Source organism: Harpia harpyja, chromosome 16 (assembly GCF_026419915.1).
Source record: "Harpia harpyja isolate bHarHar1 chromosome 16, bHarHar1 primary haplotype, whole genome shotgun sequence".
Taxonomy (NCBI): Eukaryota; Metazoa; Chordata; class Aves; order Accipitriformes; family Accipitridae; genus Harpia; species Harpia harpyja.
This window is the reverse complement of record NC_068955.1, coordinates 17082036-17108425: the sequence shown is the minus strand read 5'-3', so window position 1 is coordinate 17108425 and position 26390 is coordinate 17082036. Positions and strand designations below refer to the sequence as shown.

At 48.9% G+C, this 26390-nt stretch overlaps 1 protein-coding gene across 1 annotated transcript; it reads left to right on the top strand.

Annotated features, from left to right (window-relative positions):
• The first annotated feature begins 712 nt into the window (after window positions 1-712).
• On the top strand, window positions 713-26390 carry TMEM86A (transmembrane protein 86A). The gene is made up of 3 exons (XM_052811157.1): window positions 713-803; window positions 19288-19552; window positions 23569-26390. Exons 1-3 carry the CDS (start codon window positions 783-785, stop codon window positions 23994-23996), a joined length of 714 nt encoding a protein of 237 aa, XP_052667117.1. The 5' UTR covers window positions 713-782; the 3' UTR covers window positions 23997-26390.

Below are 26390 nucleotides of genomic sequence, written 5' to 3'. Positions count from 1 at the left end.
GGCAACAGCAGCTCTGGGCGGTGGTGGGGCCGAGGACGCCGGCCTGCCCTGCCCGGCCCTGCCCTGCCCGGGGGTGTCCTCGAGCCTCCGGGGCGCTCCCGCCGGGGGGGGGGGGGGGGGGGGCGGCGGACCGGCCGGGGGTCCCCCTCGGCAGGCCGGGAAGCCGTTTTGCTAAGCGGGCCAACGCTCGCCTCGGCCAAGAGCCAGCGGCCGGAGCCGCGAGCCCCCGCTAGTGCCGCGGCGGGCCGGGCGACGCGCCCTGCCCCGGCACGGGGTCTGGGGAGGCCGTTCTCGGGAGGGAGCCCCTGCCCCCCCCCCCCCCCCCCCAGACCCCGGCAACGGGCCGCAAGCGGGGCTCGCAAGGACCGCCGCAACCCCGCCCCGGGACCCCGCAGGCCGCGTCCCCGCTGCGGCGGCCGCCGCCGGGGAGGGGACGCGGCGCAGGACCCGGCCGCTGCCGGCTGCCTGGCAGGCGCCGCGCCAGGAGGGGGACGGCGTCACTGCCGCCGCCGCCGGCGGGGGCCGAGCGAACCGCGCACCCGCCCGGCAGCGGCCCCGGGGTGCGCCGGCCTGCGCTGCCCGCCCTGCCTCCGCGCCCCGGGGGCGGGGCCGACCCCCCCTCCCTCTCCCTCTCCCTCTCCCTCTCCCTCTCCCCGCAGCGCATTCGCCGCGGGGGCCCCCTCGCCGGTGACGTCACCGCTGCCTAAAAAAGCGCCCCGGCAGGCAGGGCAGCAGGCAGGGCAGCGGGCAGCAGTAGCAGGACGCGCCCCGCCGCCGCCGACATGGTGTCCCCCGTCACTGTGGTGAGTGCGGGCCGCGCGGCGGGCGGGGGGAGCGGGACCCGCGCCCCCGGTGGCGGCCGCCCGGCAGGGACGCCCTCCCCGGGCGGTATCCCCCCCCCCCGCGGTGCCCCCTACCCGGTCCCCGAGGTGCTGCCCCCGAGGGCGCTGGGTGCTCCGTTCCGCTCCGCTCCCGGCTCCCGCCGCCGCTCCCCGCGCGCGGCCGGGGCGCGAGGCAGCGGCCGTTGGCGGAGCCCCCCCCCCCCCCCCTCCCCGCGTGCCTGGTGCTCCCCCCGGCCCTCGCCGCGCGCCGGTGCCTCCCGCCGGCAGCTGTTGCTCCAGCGGTGCGCCTTCCCTGGGGGGGGCTCTCCGTCTCTTCCTCCTCTTGTCACTTCTGTTTTCTAACAAATCTGTGATGCAGCTGCTTTACACGGCTTGCAGCTGCTCCGAGCCTCTCCGCTCCGGCTGCCCTGGGCTGGCGCTGCAGCAGCGCCCGGGAGCATCCTCCGCCCCCCGCGGGCACCTTACCGTCCCGAGGTGGCTTTGCTGCCCAGGTGACGGCTGGGGCTAAGTAAGGCTTGTGTCGGCCACCGCGCTGGGCAGAGCTCCCACCGAGACCTCGTTGTCCCCTGACAAGTCAGCCTGGCACTTCCACCGCCGAACGACAGGAGACGGGGATGGTGTCACCTGCCTGTCTCGTGGGGGAGTCACAATGCTTAATTAATGGAACCAGAAATCAGGTAGCAACTCGCTGCTGTCCTGTCGATAGGTGATGTGTGCAGCAGCACAGCTGGACTGATGGAGCAAAGCCGGTGACTGAAGTAGCCGTGGCTCGTGCCAGCAATACCAGCTCCTGGCCCTGTGGGTGAAGGGAGGGGGGTGTTTCAATGCTGAAAGGAGACAAAATGCTTTCAGCCAGAACAGCAGAGAAGCTGCGCTCTTAGACATGCTGCTTTGCGTGTTCCTCCTTCTAGAAAGCGAGGGACTTGTCTGAATACACCAGCAGACTAATGCGTGCTGTAAGAATAGCTAACTGTTGGTGGGAAAGTTGCCTGGTGCTTCGCTGCAGCACTGAACACCTATTGCTGGTATCCTGGTTCTCTGTGGATCCATTATCATCTTGTTTTGAAATGTTTTGGTTAATGGCCAGTCCGTTGCGTTCTCTCTCGCAGGTAGAAATCCTGTCCTTTGTCCATTAATTCACAAAGCCAGGGTTCAAAACTTTTAAATTGCTTTGCCAATTCTGCGCAGCAGCTCGTATTGTCTGATATTTCAGATGAATTTTCCCCCAGTTATTAACATGTACCTGGTAAGTTCATCAGCAGCCTGGGGCTGACTTTTATCTTTAGAGACAGAGGGAAGTAGCTTGTAAATTATACCATTGTAGTGCCAGACTTTTTTTTTTCCTTGTGCTTTTCAAAAATAACTGAAGAGGTTTGGTATCTTTGTGCTTCTCTGCCATAAGCTAAATTCATCCTTAAGTAACGCTTTTAGTTACAGTGAATTGTGTACGTGTACCTTGGAAGTAAAATCTTACACTGGGACAATACTGGAATGGCTCAAAAACTGGCAGAATTTGTTTCATAATTCACAGGAGGCAGTACTTGGCTGTTAAGCCTAGTGAATCAGGGTGGTCTTGAAGAGTATATTTCATCCAAGCTTTGAGAGGAGGCAAATGACTGAAGTATGAGGATGTGTTGGGAAGGGTGTACGTAGTTCAGACCGGAAGGCATTACCTACACCAGAAATTACACTTTAGGAAGGTTAACTTGGGAAGGAAAATGAAAAAAAACCCTGCTTTCTTCACTTGCCCTTTTGACATGTAACAAAGCACGTTTCTGCTCTGGCTTCATCCCTGACATACCGACTCTTTGCTTCACCAAAGGCAACTAACGCACGTCTGAAGCTGCGGAGAGCTGGAGGGACAATGAGATCGGGAGCTGCGACCAGAGCTGCAGCTGTTTACCGTGGCTGTAGAGGTGGGAGGGGAGGGCGTCTGATCCTCCAAAGAGCTTATAAAAAGAGCTGCAAGGCATCAGTCTGTTACAGAGCAGTTCTTTGCACATCACCTTCAGTGGGTTTCCACATTGCTGTTCCTCCGAAGGAGCGCGCTGTGCTGCTCCAGCGTCGGCTGTGCTGCGGTCCGCGAAGGGCAGGCTGAAAGGGTGTTGTGCAGCAGCGTGCGGTGCCCAGGAGCATGGTGCGGCCCTTGCACAGCTGCCAGCTGGAGCTGCGCAGGGGGTGAGAAGCAGAGTGGCTGTACAGCCAGTGGGCTCCCTCTGGCAAGTCGCTTGTTGAAGGGAACAGCAGTGGGCAATCGGTCTGGCCACAGCTAGGTGCTACCCTTGGGGCCCAGGCCTTATCTCTGTACTGCACTGCCTTTTGCTGCGTAGATAGAGCAGGTGTTTGGAGCCAGCATGGCTATCTCTGCTATGACACACGATGGGGATGCTCTCTGTGGGGGCAGTACCTGAGGCATAATCAAATTAGCCAGAGGAATTGATTTGTCTACAGTGTTCTGTCCTCTCCCAGTACGCTGCAGCAACAGCCTCAATGGGGAGGACACTAGAAAAGCACAGCTGAGAGTGACATGATTTTGCTTCCCGTTTTCAAAACGATGGCCTTTGTACATAACTGCAGCAGATGGCCCCGACTACTTACGCACAACCTAGTCTTCTGCGTCTCCCCCTCTTTCCTTCTTTAGGACACTCTTGTAAGGAGAGTCAGAAACCCTGAGCTCCAGGTCTGCTGTACAACTGATAGCTGGAAGAAACCACACAAGGAGGCACGGACCATGGAGAGGACCCTAGGGAGAGATCTCGGCTAGGACTGCTTGTTCACGCCGGCTGCCAGGTGTGCATCATGGCCCGGGGGGTTTGGCAAGTCCGCCCCATGCATAAGGAGAGACCGCGTAAGAAGAAACCGAGGCATTGTGCAGAGCTAGCCAAGCTGTTGTCTCTAGTGCTGCACAATTCAGATGTGCTGAGGGGGGAGCATGCCCGCAAATAAACGAGCCTGGGGCCAAAATACCTTTTAACGTATTGTGCCGGGTCCTCAGCTGCGATAAAGCTCTGGGGTCCTGCTGATGCCAGACTCTAGACTTGCGTGGCGCTGGGCTGTGGCAGAGAAGATGCATTTGTCTGCCAGTCCTGTTCCAGCTGGTGAGCAATGCTCACTCTGGTTGGAAGTCACCTTGGAGGGAAGCTTTCACTGCTTACTCTGCTAGGCAAGCAGGAGAATCCTGCTTAAAAATTACTATTCTCTATACTGCTCTGATTAAGAGCTGTCTTTTCTGCATAAAGCCGTGTGGGCTGACAGCCTGCGGTTGGAGAGCAGTATTAATAAATGGCGCATTTGCTTCATGGATATGTGAGGTTTAATTCCCTTCTTGTTCAGTCATCACTGGTCCCATCTGAATAAAAGTCCTTTCAGAGACTGCCTCGTTAGTGATATTTGTCCTGTTTGGGTTTGGTTTTTTTTTTCCACTATTGGTTAAGCAGTTTGTAGTGTGAGCTTGTGGGATGTAGCCGTTGCCTAAGGATCTTTCTGCCCAGCAGGCATCATGATTGCAGGGGCTGCAAGCGTGCAGGAGATCAGCCTGGAGACGTGCAGTCATTCTGGCATTTATATAATGCTCCTTGCTCAAAGGGACCCTATTTTTCCCCTAAAGTTAGGGCTAAACTTAGTGTAGGGCTTCAGACCACCTTAAGGAAAACAGGGCATGGGAAATATAAAGACATTAATTGGCTGAGAATAGGTCTCTTTTGGGGGGCAGTTGTAGATGATATCAGTGTGTCTTTCTGAGCAAGATGAACTACGGGCTTTCATCCCTACAACATCCTCTCTGCACCTGACTTTTACTTGGCCTAGCCCAGTCCGATGTGTGGGGAGGGAGGTGAAACTCCCTGTTTGGGACAGATTTTTGCCCAGAAGCTGCGTCTTAATAATCCCCATCCCTTCCCTTTTGCCCTCTGATGTATTTGGATCTTTAAACAGAGGTAGCTGGGTTGCGGAAGAATATGTTGGTTTGGCTGCATCAAGCAAGTCGAGCCCCATACCCCTTCAGTGGGAAGCAGCCAGCAACCCTCCTGGGAACAGCCCTTGTCGAACCCCTGGGTAGATGCAGGGTGTCGCTGTGGGGGAGTGTGAAGGTCACTTACAAAAACTGGGCAAAAAACCTGAAAGGTATGATACGGAAGGGTATTCACCAGTAACAAATACTGAATAGGGCTGGAGAACTGGGTGGGTATCATTTGAGTTTCTGGAGAGGGGTCCAACCACACTGATCCAGATGAATATAGAAACCTGATGTAAATCACGTTGCTTAGAGACTTTGCGCTATGGGCAATTGTAGCAGTAGTAGGTCTAAGCATAGTTTTAAAGGTTTATTATTAGAAAGTGTGTTTCATAATCCTCAAACTGCTGTTGAAAACAAGCAAGCCAGATCACACCTCAAACTATTTCAGCCTTTGCTTCTTAAACAGAGGGTGTATTATTTCTGCATTAATAAATAAAATGTTAGCAACCATTTAAGTCAGAAGTAACTCCTACAGTAGAGAGGTTAATTTTACTTGTTCTCTTTGTTTATATGCAACATTGTTGCTTTCATTGTAATTTTCCCCATTACTTAAATACATCATAAATTGGGATTTTATTATGCAGGAGGCTTGTAAACATGCACATTTATATACCACATAGACAATTATGGAAATATGGCACTTGTATAAAAATCAAGCCAATTTAAATGAATTATAGAAAAGATTTCTAAACATCTGAACTCAAATGAAGTAAGGGAGAGAATCATCACCTTAGGTAAGTTTAGCAGGATCTTAGTAACATTTATGTCAGCCACACCTTTTGGGAGAAGCCTAAAAGCTTTGGTCCTACTGAGCAAAAAGCTGTGCTGATTTATGCCAGCTAGAGCCCATGCCACGATTTATTTTTTGAGACTGAACTTGCACATTCTTGCTATGACATTGACATTCTTTGCTGTAACTGTTGCTATGAGAGGGTGGGCTTAGATATCGGTAGCTGAAATTGGAGGCTAGAAAGCATGGGCTTCTCTCGTGCTCTTCACAGTTCCAGTGTGGTTGCATTAAACAGTTAGTGCCGATCGCTGCTGCGGGCAGTGCTGTAGATTAAAGGCTTCATTAACTCAAGTATATCACTCAAGTCACAGGCGTCTGTTGTCCAAAGTGTGCTTTGTGCAATGAGATTATGGGTCCAGTTCAGAGAAGCCTGTACTTGCACATAATTCCTCTGAATGGACAGAGATGCATTTCTTCTGTTCTCTTTTCCTGTTCAAGTATCTATATCCAAAGTACACTGAGTGCAACAGAAGAGCCAAAGTTATCTTTCTCTGTGGGTAACTGCCTAATACTGAGGAAATAGTAACTCCAGTGAAATTAGACTCTTAGAAAATGCTGGCATCTGGAACCTGTCTTCTGCTAGCATGTGGAAACTCTTGAACAGCAAAAGGACTATTAGTTACGTAACTCTTTTCCCTCCCGGAGGCCTAAGTGGTTATTATATTAGCACTTTTAATTTTTCTACTGCCCTTCATATCACACAATGCCCAATAGATTTGTCATTACAATAGAGATGTAGGTTTTGCTTACTGCAGCATGCCCAAAATGAAGGTGATGATTATTGCTTCTTATAGCCCGCTTGTACCCTTCCTATATCTATTTCTTATACTGCAATAATCTAAATAGCATTTAAGCTAATGACAGGTTTCTGTATGACAAGTGTGTCAGTCTAGAGCATCCCTCTATGTAGTGCTGAACATGGACAAGTATCCAGGTGACATAAAGCAGAAAACTGTGTCTAGGAGTTCACACACCACCAGAGCTGAAAGGCGGTAGGTGGGCTGGGCAAGAGCCTTCCTGGAAGATTTCAAGCATGCTGGGGTGGGAAGGATTTCAGATACCCGCAGAGAGCCCGGGGGCTCACACTGCAGCCCCTGACCCAGAATTGCACAGGGCGCAGTTTCTTTCTGGCTAAGTGCAACTTGTGTCTCTTCTTGTGTTAATTTAATGTTGCAGGCTGACTTTTGTGTTGCAAATCTGCCTGTTAATGAGGATGGTGGCTATTTTGATTCACCTTGCTGTGAGCTTATGGAAATGCCTTGTTTCTACCAGCAGGCTACACTTTCTCCCCAAAACTAATTCCTGTAGATTACTGCAAAACTTGTACTTTCCAAGAGTGAGGGAGGATGAGACAAGCCATGTTACTGAATTGGCCTTGGGACTTCTGTCAAGTTTGAATGGTGAGGTTTCATTTTTTGCCTCTCACCAGACACCAGATTTGGAGACAGATATGGCGCCAGTTGGCATCAGGCATTAAATTTCTGATTATGTATCAAAGTGAGTGGGTTTCTGGTAGTTGCAAGTAGCCTCTGATTGAATTATTGCTTGAGATTGAGGGCAAGTTTGACGTTAAGCCAGCTGCACGTTTTTCAGCACATACTAGACACACCGGGCAGATCCTCAGCCTTACATGAGTCATTTTGTCTCCCCTGGCTTCAGCAGAACTGGGCTTGTGCCAGCTGAGACCATAGCTTGGCTGTCGTATCCCTATTTGCTTGTGTCTTTTGGTTTTGCTACAGCATAAATCGGAGCCAGCCGGGGTGCTTGGATAGCAGTGCTGACTTGTGCTCCATTGCAAGAGAAACTAAGCAAGTTGCATGGCTTTTCCCTGCAACCCTGATGTAAAAAGAGTGTGATGACATTTTTATCACTTAATTGACATTTGCGAAGTTTCCACTTGGCTAACGTCTCATGCGTCTGTGGACTTGCACCCTCAATATAAAGGGCATAACACTGGCAAGCAGCTACACGCTTGTTTGTGAGCGTGGTCCGTGTTTGTATATACAGCCCGATTACAGCAGGGGTTTTGCAAGTGAAACCCTTGATATGTTAGCGTGAATCCTGGGAGTGCATGGGTTAGTGTTTGCGCAGGTTAGTGTTTGCACCTGCCCACTCCACATCTGTTGAGATTGACTGGGAAAGTCTAATTTATCTTCATGTCATTTGTGTCTGATACTGACTTGCCTAGGTCACAACATCTTGGCGCAAGAATAGATATTGGAAATAAAATCTGTGACTCCACTGTCATACTTTGACCTTACATCCCCCTGCCTCTTAAATCATATTGGTCCCATGATAACATGAGGAGAGCTGCTGCTTTTTTATAAGGTACCAGAGTGGCACCTCTCTAAATACACATCTTCATTGAGGTATGTTGCTATTTTCCCTTCTAATTTTCTTTAACATCACTGTGTCACAAGCTTTCAGCCTGCAGGACATGATACACAGGTAGAGCTTTTCATTCAGCTTTCCATTAGGCACAAGACAAGCTGAGCTGTCCCTCCTGGGTTTCCCAGCACAGCCCTGCTTGCTTTTGCCAGATTTTGCTGATCTTATTGCAGCCCCTTGCAAGGATTTGTACAGCAAAAGTCTCTCGCATAGAGCTGCTGGCTTTCCCAGCCACTGCCAGCCACCCTCCCCTCCTCTCCAAGTTCTGCTTTTGCAAAGACCTCACCTGCCAGGTGTGCACAAATCTGTTGTGTGAGCCAGAAAGGTGAGCTGCAAAAGTGCCTTTTGGGTGCCAGAGGTGGTTTCACCCTTGGCACATCTTTGGGAATGGCTGGTAGGGCTGGTACAGCCTGTCATGTGCCACCTACCTTCTCTGCTACACTAATGGCCCTTAAGCTGTTACGGTAAAGGGCTGTTACCATAAAGGGCTGTGACAGCACCAATGCCTGCAACGCCCTTCATTTAGACCTGCATTATTCCCCATAGATTGTAGGTAAAATGGGGTCATCTCTGCTGAAGAAGTTGCTTCCAGATGGAAGGGCCTCCCTTCCGTCCCACATACCGATCCCTACCGGCAAAGCATCATGTGGCAGGGTAGAGCTTTGCCAAGTGCCCTGTTTCCTCTGAGTGCCCATTCTTCCATGCATCCCCCCTGCTGTAGCCAAACAACGGGGTGGCTGGGGCCCTCCAACAAGTACATAAATGTCGCGGTGGGTTGTGGGGTGCAAATAACACTGGAGATGGGAAAGCAAAGGCAAAAGGTGGATTTCAGCCCTGGGGACAAAACACAGCGTGCAGACCCCTCACTGCTATTACCTGGAGGCTCAGCCTGCCCTTGGTGCTGACAAGGAAAGAACTGACAGTTCTCCCTGGGGCGTTTTATTTTGGGTCTGCACCCATCTCGGAGAGCCTGGAGAGAGGCTCCAGTCTTGCCACACAGCTTGTGGGGCAGATGTCAGTGTGTGGCACTTGTCTGCAGCAAAGGGCCTTGCAAGGGGTGCCGCTTTCTGCCGTGGCCCTGTGCCCCACGGCCAGCACACTGGGCTTACCCAGCCCCTCTAAGGTAATTCTTAGAGCAACATAAAACCTAACACTACTTTTTCCTGGGTAACAGAAATCTGCATTCTCTTTCACAGAAGAGTGTGATATAAATAATGACAAGTCTCCTGAGAATGTGTGCTTGTAGCCTGGAAACCATCCCCAGGATGAGTTGCGGAGACTTTTCCATAAGCAGTAGAAATTTTTTATCTGGATTTTAGTGTGACAAGCCAAATAACTGCCCCTTCGCATCCTGAGAGGAATTGCCTGGGACAGCCACCGACTGCAAATTTCAGGGTGCTGGCTGGCTGGCTCCTGAAGTTTCCTGTGGCTTTACAGCATCCTCTGGGACGGGACGCAGCCCCACCTGACGTGGCTCACCGAGGAAGGGTGCGTGCCCTTGTGTTGGCAGCACTGCAGCTCTGATGAGCAAAATGAAAAGACAGACCCATTGTGGTTCAGGTTTTTCAACAGCCGCAAGGGGTTCTTTTGTGAGTGTTACAGCAGTGGAAATGATCGGAGAGGCTTGCTTTCTGCTACACAAAAAGGAAGATTTCCCCAGGAGGGAAAAGCAATCTTTGCTCTGAGATAAGATGCTGGCAGGCAAATGCTATTTTTTTGCCTTCATTTCTGAGAGCCAACGGTCTACCCTGAAAGCGTTCATCTGCGACAGCTCCTTCGGCCCTGCAGAGACATTTGAATTCTTGACTGGTTTAACATTGTTGATCATTGGCAATGGTACATTGCCGACCGCACTTGGAAGGCAATCTCCAAAACTGCTGACAGCTATAGGATCGCTACAGGTATAGAGTCAATCATTACTACCGCAGGTTAAAAAAAGGTTTTTAAAATAGCCCTGCTTGTGGTCTTGTGCCAGTCCAGTAGACAGGACAGATGATGCTTGGTAATGGAAAAAAACAAACCCAACCCAAACAAAACAAGCCCTAGGAAAACAATCTATATCCAAGCAGAGTCTTCAGTTCAGGGTGAAATGTGTTTCTCTGTCATTTGATTTTTATGAGTTAACATCTGCTAAAGAAAGGCTTTGCCATCTTGAAGGCTTCCCTGAGGTCCTAGAAAGCCAAGGGCAGATACCCAAGTGACTTTCTAAAGTATTGGCTGCTGTAGCATTATCTCACTTTGCCTGGTATCAGGGCTCCTTGCTGATAACAATAGGTCCTGCATCATGGAGGCAGGTCCCGGACATGCTGTTGCACAGCTTGTTGACCACAGTTAGCTGAGCAAACCCAATTTCTTCTATTCAGTACAGGAGATAACTTTATGGATGCTGTAACTTCCTTAATTGCTGGAGGGAACACCATGGTCCAGTGTCTCAAGATAGCTTTGGGCAATGTCGTGGTTAAAAAGGCAAGGAGCAGGAGTGGGCTTCTGATGCAACACGTGGCACAGGCAGCGCCCTGATGCGGTAGGGATTATTTCCATGGCTCCAGAACTACCTGCTTTTACTTTAGGCTCACATTTCTAAGGCCTCCTGCAGGACTCTGTTGAAGGCAAGAGTCCAGTTTCCTATTTGTGGCTTCCCCCCCACTATTTTATGTCCCAGGTGTTTGCAGATGCATTTTTTTAACTCGTGGGTATAGCAGCGGAGAGCTGCAATGTCCAAGAGCTCCCAGGTCACATTGGCTGCTGAGCCAAACTGGCCTTGTCAGCAGCTCTGTGAGCACGGTCAGTGTGACTCTCAGCACCGAGTGTTTTTTAATTTCTTCATGAAAAAGCTGAAGACAAGACAGGACTGCTGTTGTATTTGTATTGCAGCTTTGGTAACACGGGCTTTGCTGTTTCTATGTGAGTGGCAGTTTGGCTACTCCTGCCTTAACTTGGGAGGGGGCAGAAGGGAAGGCTGCCTGCCACCTTTGTTACTGCTCGTCTCCCTCCCTGACTGCTGCACAAGGATTCGTGGTTGTAGCTATTTTGCTGTCCTCTGGAGAAGGCCACGAAGCTTGTCTAATGCCTATCTCTTTTACCTTCTCGAGCCATTTATTTAAATACTTTTCGTACATTGTGTGTTCAGTGCAGTTTTCTCCTAAAACCTATCCTAGAAAATCCCCTTCAGAAATTTACTCCCATACAACAGACGATAGGGGGTTTTGGTGGTAGGTCACAGCACGGCTAACATAAAGCATTGGGTAGCACAAACTTCTCTTGAGCAGTGTCTATGGCTAGAGATGGACAGCAGCCTGTGGTGGAGAAATCGCGCTCGGAGACCAAACATCAGGAAGGAGACCTTTGCAACAGCCGCGTCTGCAATCTTGCATCGCTGGCACTCCTATGACACGATGAGCCTTGCTCACGTGCTCCCCAGCTGGCTCTGTACAAAACGTCCCGTTCTAGACGCCTCCCTGCCGCTGCTCAGCTGGGTGGCCATGCCGTGCCCCCGCCGTGCCCGGGCATGCTGCCGTGCTGCAGGGACTCGAGTGGTGGTTTCCCCTGGGAGAGGCTGGTGCTGCAGGCAAACGTCGCCCTGCTGCCAGGCGGCACGTGGCCTGCTGCCAGGTGGCTGCGGGGAATCTGCCACTCCAAATTTCTTCTCTTCTTTCTGCATCTGCGGGGGAAGATGCTCATCTGGAAGATTTTAACCTCGATGCTGATAGGTTTTCACCCCCGCCCCCCCGTTTAATCTGGAGATTAAGTAAATTGAATGTTGATGTGACTGCAAGTCGGGCAGGATTTTGGCTTGGAAATGAATCTTTTGGTGCAGTTCTCGTTTCTGAGTGCAGCTGTGTGTGGAGCAGCCCTGCCCTGCACAGGGGCCCTTGTTAGATGCCAGTTTGATTAATCCTCACCCACTGCCTGCTCCCCGTGCCTCCACCAAAGGGCGATTTTTCTGATGCCAAGAATTTGTGCAGCAATATATCTGAGTTCACCACCCAAGGACTGTGAGGGCCTGTGCCAAATTTTTAATTGTATTTTTCTGGCAAATAGCCATAGCTTGGTCTTAAAAAGAAGTCAGGTATTTCTAGCTCTCAACTCTGTGTCAGTCTGTCGCGGAGCAAATCTGGGAAGTGTGGCTGGACCTTGCTTTGCTTTACTGGGGGGAGGAAGAGAGTACCCAGGCTGCTGGGGTAGAGGGAGGGATGAGAGAAGCCAAAACCTAGCCCTATTTTGGAGGAGTTGAACAGACTCTGGGGGTGGAATAGCTGCCTTGGACCCACTGCTCCAGCCACAGCTGGCTGAGCTGGGAGGATGGTCCTTTTGCAGGTGGGAAGCATTCAGGCTGAGCCCTGTTATTCTGGCTTGTGCTGAACAATGGAGGCTCTCCTGTCAGACAAAACCATGATTTTTTGGCCACTTGTGAACAGGTCTGGCTGGACAGCCAAACATGAGACGAGTTTCACTGCATTACCCTTGTCAGAGAAATGGAGGCCCTGAGTTGTGCTGGGGAGTGCCAGTAGCTGCAATAAAGCACCGCAAGGCCTGGCAAAACTCATTGCATGGCAGAAGCATGAGGGAGACAGAGGGTTATCAGCACACACATTCTCCCAAAGGCAAATCTTGTACCATCTTCTGGGTGATTTATTAGCTATTTTACAAGTCCATTTTAGATGGAGCCTCTACGATCTTGTCTCCACTTGAGGGGAAGAGGGTTTATCTATCACTCTGAATTTCCTGCAGCATATGGAGCCTGTTCAGGAGCCATCGGCCTTGGATGCCTGGCCCATGGCACCTCCAACACAAACATAAACCCTCTTATCAATTGCACAGATACGTTTCACCAACACAGTATTTCAGGCAGGTTGATTGGCTGGTTCAATAACTTCACCACCATCCACAAACAAGCACTTTTTTCAGAATTTTATTCAGGAACAAGTTGGAACATGTATGAGCTAGTGCCTTCCTTCACAAGAGGCAATTGGTTCTTCCCCAGGAGCATGTTTGCTCCTGCAGGAGAGCAGGATTGGAGGTGAAGCGCTTTGCACTCACCTACGCTCACTACAGTGTACTGGTTAGGGCTGTCCCAGCCAGCCCTAATATTTCAGCAACCCTGTGGAGTGAAAAGCACTGGCTGGCTGGCCCCTTTACATCTCATCCGTCTCCTCTCACCTCTGCAAGCCACCTAGGAGGGATGCAGAGCTGAGCATCCAGAGTGGCTGCTGGGGTCTTTTCTCTATGGCCAGGCGAGGGCCCACACCAGGTCTGGTTGTTGCGAAGGCCTCTGCATCCACCTGGGATACGGAAGATGTAAATGGTGAATCTGGGTACTGAATGGCTGAATCCTCCCTATTACACACACATGTACCCCCCTGCCTAAAAATTCCCTCTTTTATATCAGTTTCAGTGTGTACACATTCAGAAGGCTTGATGTTGCACCATCTGAGCAAAGGTGGGAATGTGCAAGCAAGCCCAGGAGGATGGTGGCTTTGCAGTCAGCTCATGCGGGTTCACGGCCAGGAATTCCCGAGCACTACTGCGTTCCTCCTCGTTTTAAGCAAAAGCTGATGTGTCATTGAAATCTGGGGAATATCAGCTGCCTCTGGCTAGGATCTGTCCACATGCAGGCTTTACCTTATGACCTACCCATTTTGGTTAAGCACAAAGATGAGTCTTCTGTAGGGTCAGCCTGATAGGGAATTGTGTTGGTTCCCCGTTGCTCTGTAGATGAGAGCCTCTTGCACATACATATACTTTGTCCTAATTGTGGTCCATCCCCAGGCTGAAGCAGCTTTCCTTCTGTGTCTCAGACTGCACAGAGAATTGCCAGTGCCTTGCAAAGAGCCACATATTCTGGGGAATGAGAAACACGAGCCATGGGCTTGCAGTGGCAGCATAACACATGGCAACAAAGCCACATAAATATTTATCGGCACACAACTGGGGGTAAGAGCTGTTGTCACAGCAGGGCAGAACCAAGGCAGGATCCACTATGCAGGATGCCAAAAGCCAGGAGAAACAGCTCAGCCGTGGATACACAAAATGGTACTTGGCCAGCCAAGGCTGCTGGGAGGGATGGGTGGAGGACAACGGCCCGGCTTTTTTTGGCCTGTGTGCACAGTCGTGCTCAAGTGTTGCTCAGTGGAATAGCTGGGGTATTATTTTTAAAACACTTTTCCTGGAAAGCAGCATTTTACAGCTCAATGGGCTTAAGCCATATCCCCACAGCAGGTTGGCACACAGCTGGTGTCTGGAAGAGGCTGTATACTCATTTTCTGTGCAGGCTGATTTAGGGGACTTGTGGAGAGAAAAGCATTATTTGATACTCCATGTTATTTCCTGGGACCAGTGCGAGGCTTAGGATCAGTGAACTTTGTCCAACTTTAGCATTTCAAAGCGACAAGCTTCTGATGTTCTTCTATACCTCAGGTTCAAGATGTCTCCCTCCCTGTGACAGCTGGATTTTCTTCATCCCAATTGCAATGTACTTACAGACAACTGACTCCAAAATGTTAAAGAAAATCAGGGCACTGGCTTACAATGTAGCTGTGCCTCTGTGGATGCAGCTTATTCTGGGGTAGAGGAGCTAGCTGTAAATTTTTTAGTTTGGTTATGTGCCTGCAGCAGTCAGCACAGCCTGTCTGGGGTGCTAAGGAGCAGCATAGATGTTCCCCAGGTCATACCCCGTAGTGACTATTGGTTTATATGGATGTGAATCATGAGCATCTCCCAGTGCTGCATAGCAGGGAGGTGCAAGAAGAGATCATTCCACAGGGACCCCTGGGCTCTCGGTGAGTCACCTGTAACTGATTTGCAGATATAGCTTAGGAGCTGTTGTGTGAAGCTTTTGGTCATCTTTGTGTGCTACATCTTGTATGTATTTTGCACACTGGGAACTTTTTGTCCGTCCTTATTACCCAGAGTTACTTCTTTAGGTCTGCCACTTCTTCTGTAACTGTTTCTTCATTGGCTAGCTTAACCTCTCAAGATGTCTGACACCAATACCAAATCACAGCATGGTTGGAATACTTGTGTGATAGCATCATCTGTCACTGTTGAACAACAGCAACAAGGAAACGAGCAATATTTCAAACTGGAACAGAATGAGAACAGACAAAACAAGAAGAGATACTGTAGACCTTTGAATCCCTAGCAGGGAGGTGGATATCCAAGCCCTGAGCCTCCAGAGAGCTGTATGCGCCAATACCACGTTCTGTTTGAAGATCAGAGAATCACAGAATGGTTGAGGTTGGAAGGGGCATCTGGTCCAAAATCTCTTCGTGAGAGCCGGGGCACAACTTCCTCCTAGTGTGCAAAAGTCTTGGAGGGTTTAATTGGATTTGGTTGGATACAGGTAATTTAATAAATGGCACTTTCACTGCAGTTCCACAAATACAGAGACAGTGGCTTTACAGCAATTTAAACTAATTTTTAAAGACTCTAAGTACCTTAGTAGTCATAGCAGTTGAGAAAATGCCTTAAATTATGCTCAGTTTAGAAACTAAAAAATTGGAAATACTGCCTTGTCATTGTATTCAAGATGTTTTCTGTACTGCGTTTCAGCACAGAGTAAATTAGCAGTGGAAGAAGTGGGAAGAAAAATGCAATAGAATTTGTAACAAAATGGCAAAACGCAGCTTAAAGCCATGAAAATCGCATACATTAGCAAAAAGGACCTTGTCACCTGCTTCAAGTGCTTCATTTTCCAACACCACGCCATGGCCCCATCTCACATTCCATCTCTGAGACACAGGTGCAAAGGAGATGGGTGGTTTGATGCAATTTATCCATGCAGCCAAGAAATAATGTTCCCTTCCCTGAGGTGCAGGCAAGTCCAGTCATGGATTATGTGCTTGGCTTTCCTCGAGCCACAGCCTCCGCTCATGTTGGTACACAGTTTCCCAATACCAGCCTTGACTTGTCCTCCAGGTGGCAAGTTACCCCATCACCTCTTCCCAAGCCTCAGCCACACGTCCAAACAGAAGGAAACACCCCAGCCTCACCCTCTGAGTCTGGTGAGACTTCTCCCAAGTATTTCCAGTGCCCCACCATCCCAGCAGGATGTGCTGCCCAGCCCTCAGCTGCGCAGATACCTGTCTCAGCCAGTGCTGTCCCTCATGAGGCACTCATTTTGATCGGAGCCAGCACAGGGGCTCTGCTGAGCTGCAGCATTCAGTGATGGGCAAGGGCATGTTTGGAAAGAACTCATTTGAAGTATACTTGTAGAAAAAGCGTGAAGGAATAAAGTGTTAATGATGAGAAGCCTGTAGCCCTTCTAGATATACGACGTTATTCTTATACAAGAAGTCCGTAAATAAATTCCAGGGTTATGGGTCAGTAACAGAGAATGGAATCTGAGCCCTTATGCCTGAAAAATTCCTTAATTGTTATTAGGATAGAAATACTACAAACCATTATTTTAAAATAATGCTGGCTGGGCTTGGAAAATTCACATTCCAATAGTAAGAAATGGTAATTTTAAGGTTACCAAGCAAACATAATATCTCTGCACAAGTGCATATCTTACATTTAGTAAGGCAAGGTTCCCGGGGAAAATGACAAGTGTAATTAAAACCTGTCTCATCATGCATGCACACAGGGGAGGGCAAGCTGTGATTGTAATGGTAACTGCTCCTAGCAGGTGTTTTTCTTTTAATATGAGGTATTAAATAAAACTTCCTGTGTTTATTAACCCAAATACTCTTCTGTACGCTTCTAACAGTGCCTCTGTGATGTATTGCAAACAAGGCTGAACTTGACATACATCTTTCAGCATAAACTTTTGTCTTCAGAGGTACAAAACTACCTACCTTAGCTGAGACTGTTACAGAGACCTGGAGCACTGTTGATGCTGAAAATGCTTTCACACTTTGTAGCTCTGGAGGTTGTTAGTTTTTCGTGCTGAAGATCTTGGGCTCATTACGGTGTGGTGAGGATCCTCCACAACTGGTGGGGGAGAGGAGGAAACCCTGCCAGAAGTGCTGTCATCTGTTGCCTGCAACTGTGAGAGGATGAATGTGATCAACTACATTTTTAATACAAAAAGAGTCAGAAGGGGAGGAGGCAGAGCTGGAGCCAGGCACTGGCTTTGGATAGTCTGAGCCTGATGTGTCACTTCAGAAAGGCAAGGTGCTGGATCTGAAGGAGGGGGAAGCTTGGCTCTACTCTTCCCCCTACAATACTTGATAGTTCCCAGGCACCCCTAGTGCTGTGAGACTACGTGGGCTTTTATGACTTTTATTTCAAGTTAATTTGTTATTTGCTGCCAGAATTCTCCCAAGGAATGTAGACAAGAAGTGGTAAATGGTGATTAATTTAGACAACCTAAGTAGAGGACTCACGACGGGCTCCCCATGTAATACAAGAAAGTTAACGGCTTGCTGATGTCCTTTTGTGAGTGAATCGTGTAGCCTGGTTGTTTAATGGAGTGTTTAAAAATTGTGTTGGAAAGAGCCTATGAATAATGTATACAGGAATAATGAAATACCTTACTGCTAAGAAACTGCTGATATGCTGGGGAAATTTCCGTCCGATGCGAGAACAATTTTGAAAGTACTGTCTTCTTGGGATGCCCTTTATTTATGGTCTTGCTGCTTCAGAGATTGCATTCCCTTTTTAGATACTGCATGTGAAGATGTCCTCCACTGCCTCTGCCTCTGTCTTCCAGCTTCGCCTGACTCCCTTTGCTTGTGTCTGTAAAAGCTTCTGAATTTTCATGAGTTTAGGCTTTATTAACTGAGCACCATAAGCATGGAGATACTTCTTGTGCAGTCTTCAGCCATTCTAGGTATCTGCACCAAGGCACATTGCATCAAAGGAAGACGGATGCTGGTTTTGTGTCATGGCAATGTCTCATGATGCAGGAAGCAGAAATAGGGCCAAGCGATTTGGAAAAAAAGACCAATGTTTCTTTTGCAGGTTTTTGGAGCATGGGCTCCTTGTGTGAGATAAGCAACCCCAGAACATCACATGTGGATGTTCAAGTTTTGATGGACTTTGCAGTGTGAACCCAGCTCCGACGCCTCTAAATTTTCCCCCGTGTTCCCCTCCAGTGCATGAGGCCTCTGTGTGCTTTGGCCACAAGTAGTGGGAAGTAGTGATACTAAGCAACTAAATCTTGCTTGAGAAGATTGAGAGTGAACCCCTGCTTGCAGGGGAGCTCTGGAGATTGCAATCCCTTAGCTGCAGGAGGAAACAGGCCTCCTAAAAGACCCGAGGACATAGCTCAGGCAGGCACGTGAGGCAATCATAGTCTCTTCCTTTGCTCCTTGTTTTGGCCCTCTGCTGTATTCCAGGAGAAAATAAAATCATAGCTTTGTTTCTCATGTGGGGTTTTCTCCACCTGCACTAAAATGCAGAAGTATCATGGGAGGACAGGTGAACACAGTATGTACCTTATCACTGTCCAGAGTGGTCTCAGCTAAGTGTATGTTGAGAGCAGACCCAGCTTGTGGAGTGTGTAGCTCTGTGCCCTGCCTCTGCTGTGGCTTTGTTATGAGTAGCCTAGTGCTCACACTGCATTTTTGTGTCTGGATTTACACAGTAGAGCCCTGAGTAAAAGCATTTCCTGCAATATGGTTAGTATATTGTTAGTGTAATGCTAGAACAAAGCAACATGTGATTGATGTTGATATTAGTCAGCTGAGGAAGTGACATCCCCACCTGGGAGGTTGATGTGATGGGTTTTGAAGTCACGTGATGATGCCAACAGCAAGCTCCAGGCATGAGGCTACAGGGCAGGAGAGGCAATGGGTTAGAAGAGAGATTGTATCCTCAGGGTGATCTGCAACTGGCTAAGCAAGAGGATTCACGAAAATGGGAGGGAAGATTTGCATTTGTATTGGCTTGTTTGCTGCTGGGGGAGTGCTGTGTTTTCGCAGCTACAGGAAAGGAGGTGTATAAAAGGGGTTAGTCTAAACACAAGATAGGTGGCCAGGATCACCAGAGAAGTTTGGCTGATGGCCTAAATGTTTTCAGTAGAACAAGTAAAGAGAAAAAGTATCCAAAACTTCCTCCATCTCCACCACCCAAACCCCACCCTGCCAGCCAAGAAGCGTTTCCAGCAGAGAGGGTCACAAAGGTCTAGGCTGAGGATCATGGTCAAGTTCAACCAGCCTTTCTCAGGGTAGAAGTGCTGCTAGCTGACAGTATACATGAAAGAGCAGCTTTCAAAACAAAGGAGACAGTTCTGTTATGCAGTTTATTCCACTGATGCTTCTGATGATCCTATTAATTTCTCTTTTTTTAATGTTTGTTTCTTCTAGGTGAAGAGTGAAGGCCCCAAACTGGTGCCCTTCTTTAAAGCCACTTGTGTCTATTTTGTCCTCTGGCTGCCAACTTCCAGCCCCTCCTGGTTCAGTGCCCTCATCAAATGTCTGCCCATCTTCTGCCTGTGGGTTTTCCTTCTGGCTCATGGAATTAACTTCTTAGTGTCACACCGGAGTGCCAGCCGCATCCTAGCAGGACTCATATTCTCGGCAGTGGGAGACGCCTTTCTCATCTGGCAGGAGCAGGGCTACTTCATTCATGGTGAGTGCGGTGTCAGTCCTAAAGGGATGCCGCAGTGTCCAGCAGTTACCCTCTTTATTTAGTAATGAGTTGCTAGCCAAGTGTTTTCTTTATTCCCACCCCGGCTTAAGCCCCGGGCAGTGGGAAGTACTCATCCCTTGACTAAAATCCATCGTCATTAGAGGAGTCACACCATGGATGAGTCTTTCTCTTGAGCTTCTCTTGAGGTCAGAGAGGTAATTGGGGCAGGTTTGGTTTCCTGGCACGTGCTTGCAGCATCTCAGCTGGCTGGCGCTGGGAAAGTGGCATGGGCAGAATCCCTGGGGAAGAGAAGGAAATGTTTATGGCACTTGACAGTTCCCATGAAGCTACGGGAAGTATCTACCTCCTGTCTCTCTGCAGGGAGATCTGTCAGCCCTTCTGTGCAAGGATCAGAAATAGGACACATGGTGCAGAGGTCCTCAGTGGAGAACAGGTGGAGAGGACCCTTATGTTTTGATAGACAAGGCTATAGCCTGGGGGAAGTGTTTAAGTGGATGCTAGAAATCAAAGCATCAGAAATCTTGTCCTACCTGCAGTCTCATCAGTATGAATCATGTAGCCAGTTGTACAAGACTTGTCTGTTTTGCAAGGCATGTAAATGATGGGGAATCAAGGGCAAACCCTACCACAATGGCCTGTGACTGTCCCACTGGAAAATGTGATGAGACGAGGGAACTTTGCTGACTTGTGCTGTTGTCAGCTCTGAAAGTCAAAGGCTTATTTTTAACCCCCTCTCAGGAGGTCAGTATTTAGTTTTATTCTGAGATTCCCACAAGCTCTTTCTTTATGAGAGGGAAGTGTGTGAAATGCCAGATATGAAAGGCCAAATGCTCTGAATCCATTTTTAATCCTGCTTCCCAAGGGCTTATGTCAATCTCATTAAAAGTTCATGTAAAAATTTTTACAGATTTTGGTAGGGTTTAGATTAAGCCCTGGGGATTGGATCTATCTGGCTGAACCTTGGCCATGTTGCTGAGGAGCTCCATCCAGCCTTCTCTTGGGGTGCCATCCCCTCTGTGCTGAGTGTTGGCATTCCCACCAATGGGCCTTGTCCTAGCAGGGGTACCCGGCTCAGCGCAGGTCGCCTCAGCCCAACTGCTTGTGCTTCTGTTTTGCCTCCTGTAGTTGCTCCTTGAGCTGTGGCTTGGAAAACATTCAAGGCCTGATTCTCACCATGACCATTTTTGTACTTGAACTGTGCTAAGCTTCTCCTTTCTCATGTAGCTGGGATATCTGCGAGTCCCCTCTCCAATTTAGAGCTAGAAGAAGGTCAACCAGTCACAGCGATTCAGTATCTGGTTAATGTGTTTTAATCTGCAAATAAGTTGGATTTTCGACCCTAGTGTCACAACTGAGAAGTGCTGCTTTGTGGATTTAGACATACTTTTCTTCTTAAGGAGAAGAAAAGCTCTCTTGGAGCATTTTGAAAATCTCAGCCTTCATCCTGGCCGTCTCCTGCCTGCTTCAGTCTGTGCTCATCTGAGCTACCATCTTCCACAGTGAAGTGTTAACATTTGTGTTTCAGCTGTTAGCAGATAAAGTGCACCACCCCACTTCATCCTTCACCTCTCCTGCAAAACATATTTTCTCCTATTTAAAACTCAGCAGGCTGCTGTTGTTGACAACTGACAATATTCAAACTTTTGACATCATTGTTTGTGGGAATTTGAAATTTCAGGGGAATAAGAGGAAATATTAGATAAAAATACACTTTCTGTTCAATTTCTATGGCTTTCAGGCTGAAAAAAGGGTTGGGAATTGGACTGATTTGAATAGCTTTTGAGACAATGAGTTTACAAAAGGACATTTGTTCATTACTTTATAGGGAAGTGAGAGCCTGGGAACCTACTCCTGGCATACTTGACTTTTTTTCGTTTTTGCTGTTTCAGTCCACTAATAACACGCTATTTTCCGACTGGTGTCTTACTGCATATAGAAGATACTTTACAGTGTTAACATCCACCTCCTTTGATAGCAGGCACTTAGAAACAATTTATGCATTCTGTGAAGAAGACAGGGACTAACAAAAAGGACTTATTGCCAGCTTGAGGGGGAAACTCCAGAGGCAGGGAGGGGGAAGGAAGCGGACAGAGAGGAGAAGGGCTGGTCTGCCTGATGTGGTTGGGAGGGCCAAGCCAAAGGCTTAGAAATGCAAGAGAAATGCAACCCCCTCCCTGTGCAGCCTTCACAGGTCTCCCCAGTTCCTGGCTTGATTTGTGGTTGTTGAATGAGCAAACCTGGGAGCTGACTCCCTTGTTTGTGACCAGCTTCACCACATATCACAAAACTCCTCCTGCCTTTCTGGGCTTCTGCTTGGCTGCCACATCCTGACCTCTCCTCCTCCTCCTCCTGCTTGTCCTCCTCCTTCTCCTTCTTCTCCTCCTCCTCCTCCTCGTTGACAGCTGCCTGCATGAAGGGCAACACGTTCTTTAGTTGCCCATCCCAGAACTCTCCATATAATGCCGTTGAAGGAAAAACCACTTCTCACTGCTAGGGCGAAGTAACCTTCTTCTCCTTACCACCCGCAGGGCTCTAACCTTTCCTGCACTAAAACACTATAAACAGCTCTTCTCCTAAATCCCTCCTCTGTTTCCTCAGTGCTGTGCCCATGATGTATAATAGCTCTGTGAAACATCAACTTCTCGTTGCCCTCCTTTGCACTTCTTTCCCCTTCACGCTGTCCATTTTCTCTAGCCTCACCTTGCGGACCAGATCCCTACCAGCCCCCTCCCTCCTGCAGGTTCCCCTCTCATCCCACCACAGCTCATCTGTCAGTGGATGTCTGATCTGGTCCTCCCCAAAGGCACTTACCCTTCTTAGAGCTGCCTCAACACAAGAGTATTAGGATGAAGAAATGTCTGCCAGCAGCAGGTTTTAGTGACTGCCCTTTACACCACAGCATAATGCTTTAAATGCAGACAAGTGTCCTGCTGGAGGACTCAGCTTCCTAGATCCTTTTCTCCATTTCATGCTTTAGAGCTGCATGAAAACTTCAGCTACTCTGATAACCCAGGATAAAGTGGGACAGCCTGCAGCTGCACCATGTGTTGGTCTGGGAACCAGAGGAGCTGGACTCAGTTCGGGGCCCATTATCTACAGTTGACATGACAGCTAGTAGTCATCAGCTGTACCAACACATTGTGAGATTTTTTGTCAAATGGATTAGTGGCAAGTTAATAACATATGGGCAGTACCTTCCAACACCCACATCTGGCATTTCTCAGGGGTGTTGCACTTCAAAGGGAAGCCGGCATTTTATTTTCACTGATTGATTCCAGCTAAGGTTCATCTGAATCTTGTAAATAGCCATGAAATTGTTGGCAGATCACATTGGTGCAGTCCATGAAATATGCCAGCTTCTTCTTTCCAGCTTAGGTTCTGCTAGCTATGGGCAGAGATGGAGCAGAAGCCAGAGTTAGTCCAAGTGCCTTTGGGTTTGTGGCTAAATATGGTCAGGCTTTGTGTCTGGGTTCAGAGGGATTGGTATCTTTTCTCACATTTTGTTCCTACACTGCTCTGATTCCAGCTTTCCTGTTCCACACATCACCTATGGGCAAAACACTTTGGATAGTTAGAGGGGATGATCTTTGGTCTGCCTTGCCCCCACTCTTCCATCCAAAGCAGGGGAGGAACCACCTGAAAAACAAGTTTTGTTCCTTCTGCAGCAGCTTAGTTCACCTGGCCTCTCAGCAAAAAGGCTTGCATCACAACAGAGTTGTACTTGGCTGCTGTTGTAGTTGCGCTGGGGCTTTTTCTTAAGGCGAGAGCTTGGTGCTAAGGCTGATCTCCTGTGCACAGATTTTTATATTAAAATGGTCCCAGGTGGTCAGTATGGTTCCCACTGAGAGCATTAAGGGTTGTAACACTGCGAGGAGATCTAAGCCTGTGCCTGTTGCAGTATATTTAAAACCCAATATAGCCACATGTTTTCTTCCGCTACCAACTGCCAGTCACTGATGAAAGGTCACATTTGCTATGTCAATGCCTCTTTCCAGGTCTGCTGATGTTTGCCATCACACACATCCTGTACTCTTCAGCCTTCGGCATGAAGCCTTTGGACCTCAAAGCCGGCTTGTTGATGGGCCTTGTTTCCAGTTCCTGTTATGCCTTCCTGTACTCCTACCTCTCAGGCCCATTCACCTACCTGGTAGCTGTCTACATTGCCTTGATTGGCTTCATGGGCTGGCGAGCGGTCGCCGGCATGCAACTGTGCAACGACCTCTGGACATGGACCAAGCTCTCGGCCTGCGTCGGCGCGATGCTGTTCATGGTGTCGGATCTGACCATTGCACTTAACAAGTTCTGCTTTCCTGTGCCCTACTCGCGCTTCATCATCATGGCTACTTACTATGCAGCCCAAATGCTTATTGCACTGTCAGCTGTAGAGAGCAGAGATGAAGAGGACTTCAGAAAGAGGAGCTAGGTGGAGTGCCAATAGTCTGTGAACAATGTGGGTTATATCTCAGGTGCTGTAGCTGCATTCACCCCTGAGAGAGATCTCCATTTCTCTAAGCACATTGGTGATGTTGATTTTGCTTCTTTGAAGCATTACCTTTGGGGCTTTTTTTTTCAATGGCTTTCTCTGAATACAGCTTACTTCAGTGTGGAGTCCACATCAGAAAGCTTAGACTGTCCCTGCAGTAGCTACTCATTCAAATTTTCCTCCTTGGAAGTGCTGTACTACTGCATTTTACTTGTTAGTCTCGAAACTGATGCTGAATGTCTGGGAAGAGGAGGGCTGATGGAAAGGAGGTTTGGCCAAGCACTGTGCTAGAAGACTTGCTTTCAATAGTAGGCAGACAGGCACAGATCTCTGCTAAAGTCATAGGTAAAAATGAATTTAACCGACATTTGTCTCTTTTTATGCATTACAAACTCAGTATGCAAACTGGAGCTATTGCCTCTGCTGAAAGGAAGCCTGGAGGTAGAGTAAAAACAGCATATCCAGATGAGGGCTGAGCTTTGCAGTAAATGGCAGCATGTGGGGCAGCCCCCAGCAGAACCAGAACGAAAGCAAAACACCAAGCAGAGAGCACAGAGCAAGAGGTGCGCTGACATGCAGCGCTGCGTGCTTTGATCATGGCTGATCATTGCTCCAGGGCAGGTCTGTAGGTGCAAGTCAGCAGGTGCAAGTCAGCATTGCCGTGTGTGGCAGAACTAGGAGTTTGGTGGGATTTCAGGGACATCTAGGTAGCCAGGCCGGTGCATTCTCCCCTGCCGTGCGTGCACAGTTACACAGTGTCTCCAGTGACAGTTGAGATGTAATGGGCACATGAAGAACTTTGATTTTTACAGCAGGACTTTGAGCATGTGTCTTAGTAATGTATGCCCTAATTGTCCTTAGTATGGCAGACAGAAGCCTAACCTTTATGCCTTTCTTTCCCAGTATCCTAACAAAGAATATTCCATATACTCATTAAGCTTTACAGTACTGCTGCTTGCAGTATCTCTCTCAGATCTTCATGTGAGCATTTCCTGTGGTCAAAGCCCTGATTTTAGATGTAGATTGTTGTTGTGTTTTGCCAGCTGGTGGTAAACAATCAACTTTGCACCACTTGTTTTTGGAAAGCCCCTTTTCAGCAGAGCTTCCTGAAAAACACTGTCCTGTGTGTTCAAAGTGCCTGCCACTTCCTTCTCGAACTCACATAGATGCAGTCAGGGTGTGGTATCAGGGCTGGGAAAGTCTGTTTAATTCTGATCCAAATTCTTTGGTTGGTTTGTCTGCCCATCTGCTGAAGCAAGATTACTTCTCAGACTCTTTTAAAAAGATATAGGAAGAGGTTGTCCTGATTTTTAATCCAAGTTCATTTCTGATCATACGTGTATTTTTTCCTCTTATTTGGGATAACTAACAGCAAGCTCTGTTTCTGTTTGAAACTATCTTGAATGTGCTTTCTCCTTCTGTCTGTCCTAGGGTCGCTCCCATGGGCTGAGATGCTCCCCCAATGGCTTGTTTTAAGACACGAGTGTACTCAGGTGTGCAAAGGAAGCTAACTGAGGGTTCCCGCACCTCTTCAAGCCTGCAGCCAAACAGGGACAACCAGAGCAGACTACACAACTTGAATCCATGCACGCCCCAACAACCCCTTGCACCCGCTAACATGGGCAGAGGGAGCCGGAGGGGCAGCCCTCGTGGGCTGAAAGTCACCACAGTCTCCATACCTAGCATGCCCAGACCATTCCAGGCGAAAGCCTGGCACCGAGTCCCTGGCACAGTCGGCAGAGCAGGAATTCCTCTTTGCGAGGAGTGCAGCAGGGTCAGGGGGCAGCTGAGGAAACCCTACCAACCCTGCTAGCTTTTCCCTTGGTGCTGAGAGGTGCTAAGTGGGTCTCCTGCTCCTCCCCAGCCTTGCGTGGTGGGACTGGCTGGGGAATAGGCATTGCCTCCCCATGACTTCTGCGTTAGTGCAAATGCAGCCAGTATTACAAAAATCTAGGTTAACCATCCTGACCCCATGGAGTCATCTGCTGCTTTTCAGACAGAGATCAGAAAGGTCAGCTGCATTATTGAGAGGGAAAGCATTGTAAATAGCACAGCCCCATGTAATCTTTTCCCTTTAATGCTGTTGTGTGATATTGTCCGTATTCATTCACTGGCGCACGGGGGCCTGCCTGGAGTAAATTGCTAAGGGGATTTAGAGCCATAAAACATCTTCATTCATCAGCATTGCTTATCTCCTGGCCGCAGCTTGAACCCTGCAGTGTAGCTCTCTGCAGATGTCACCGGCTGTTACTCAGCTTGACTGCAAATCTCTTCCTGCAACAGATTGACCCAGCTAAGAGGAAATCTAAGCATTTGGGATGACCCCCCCCCCCC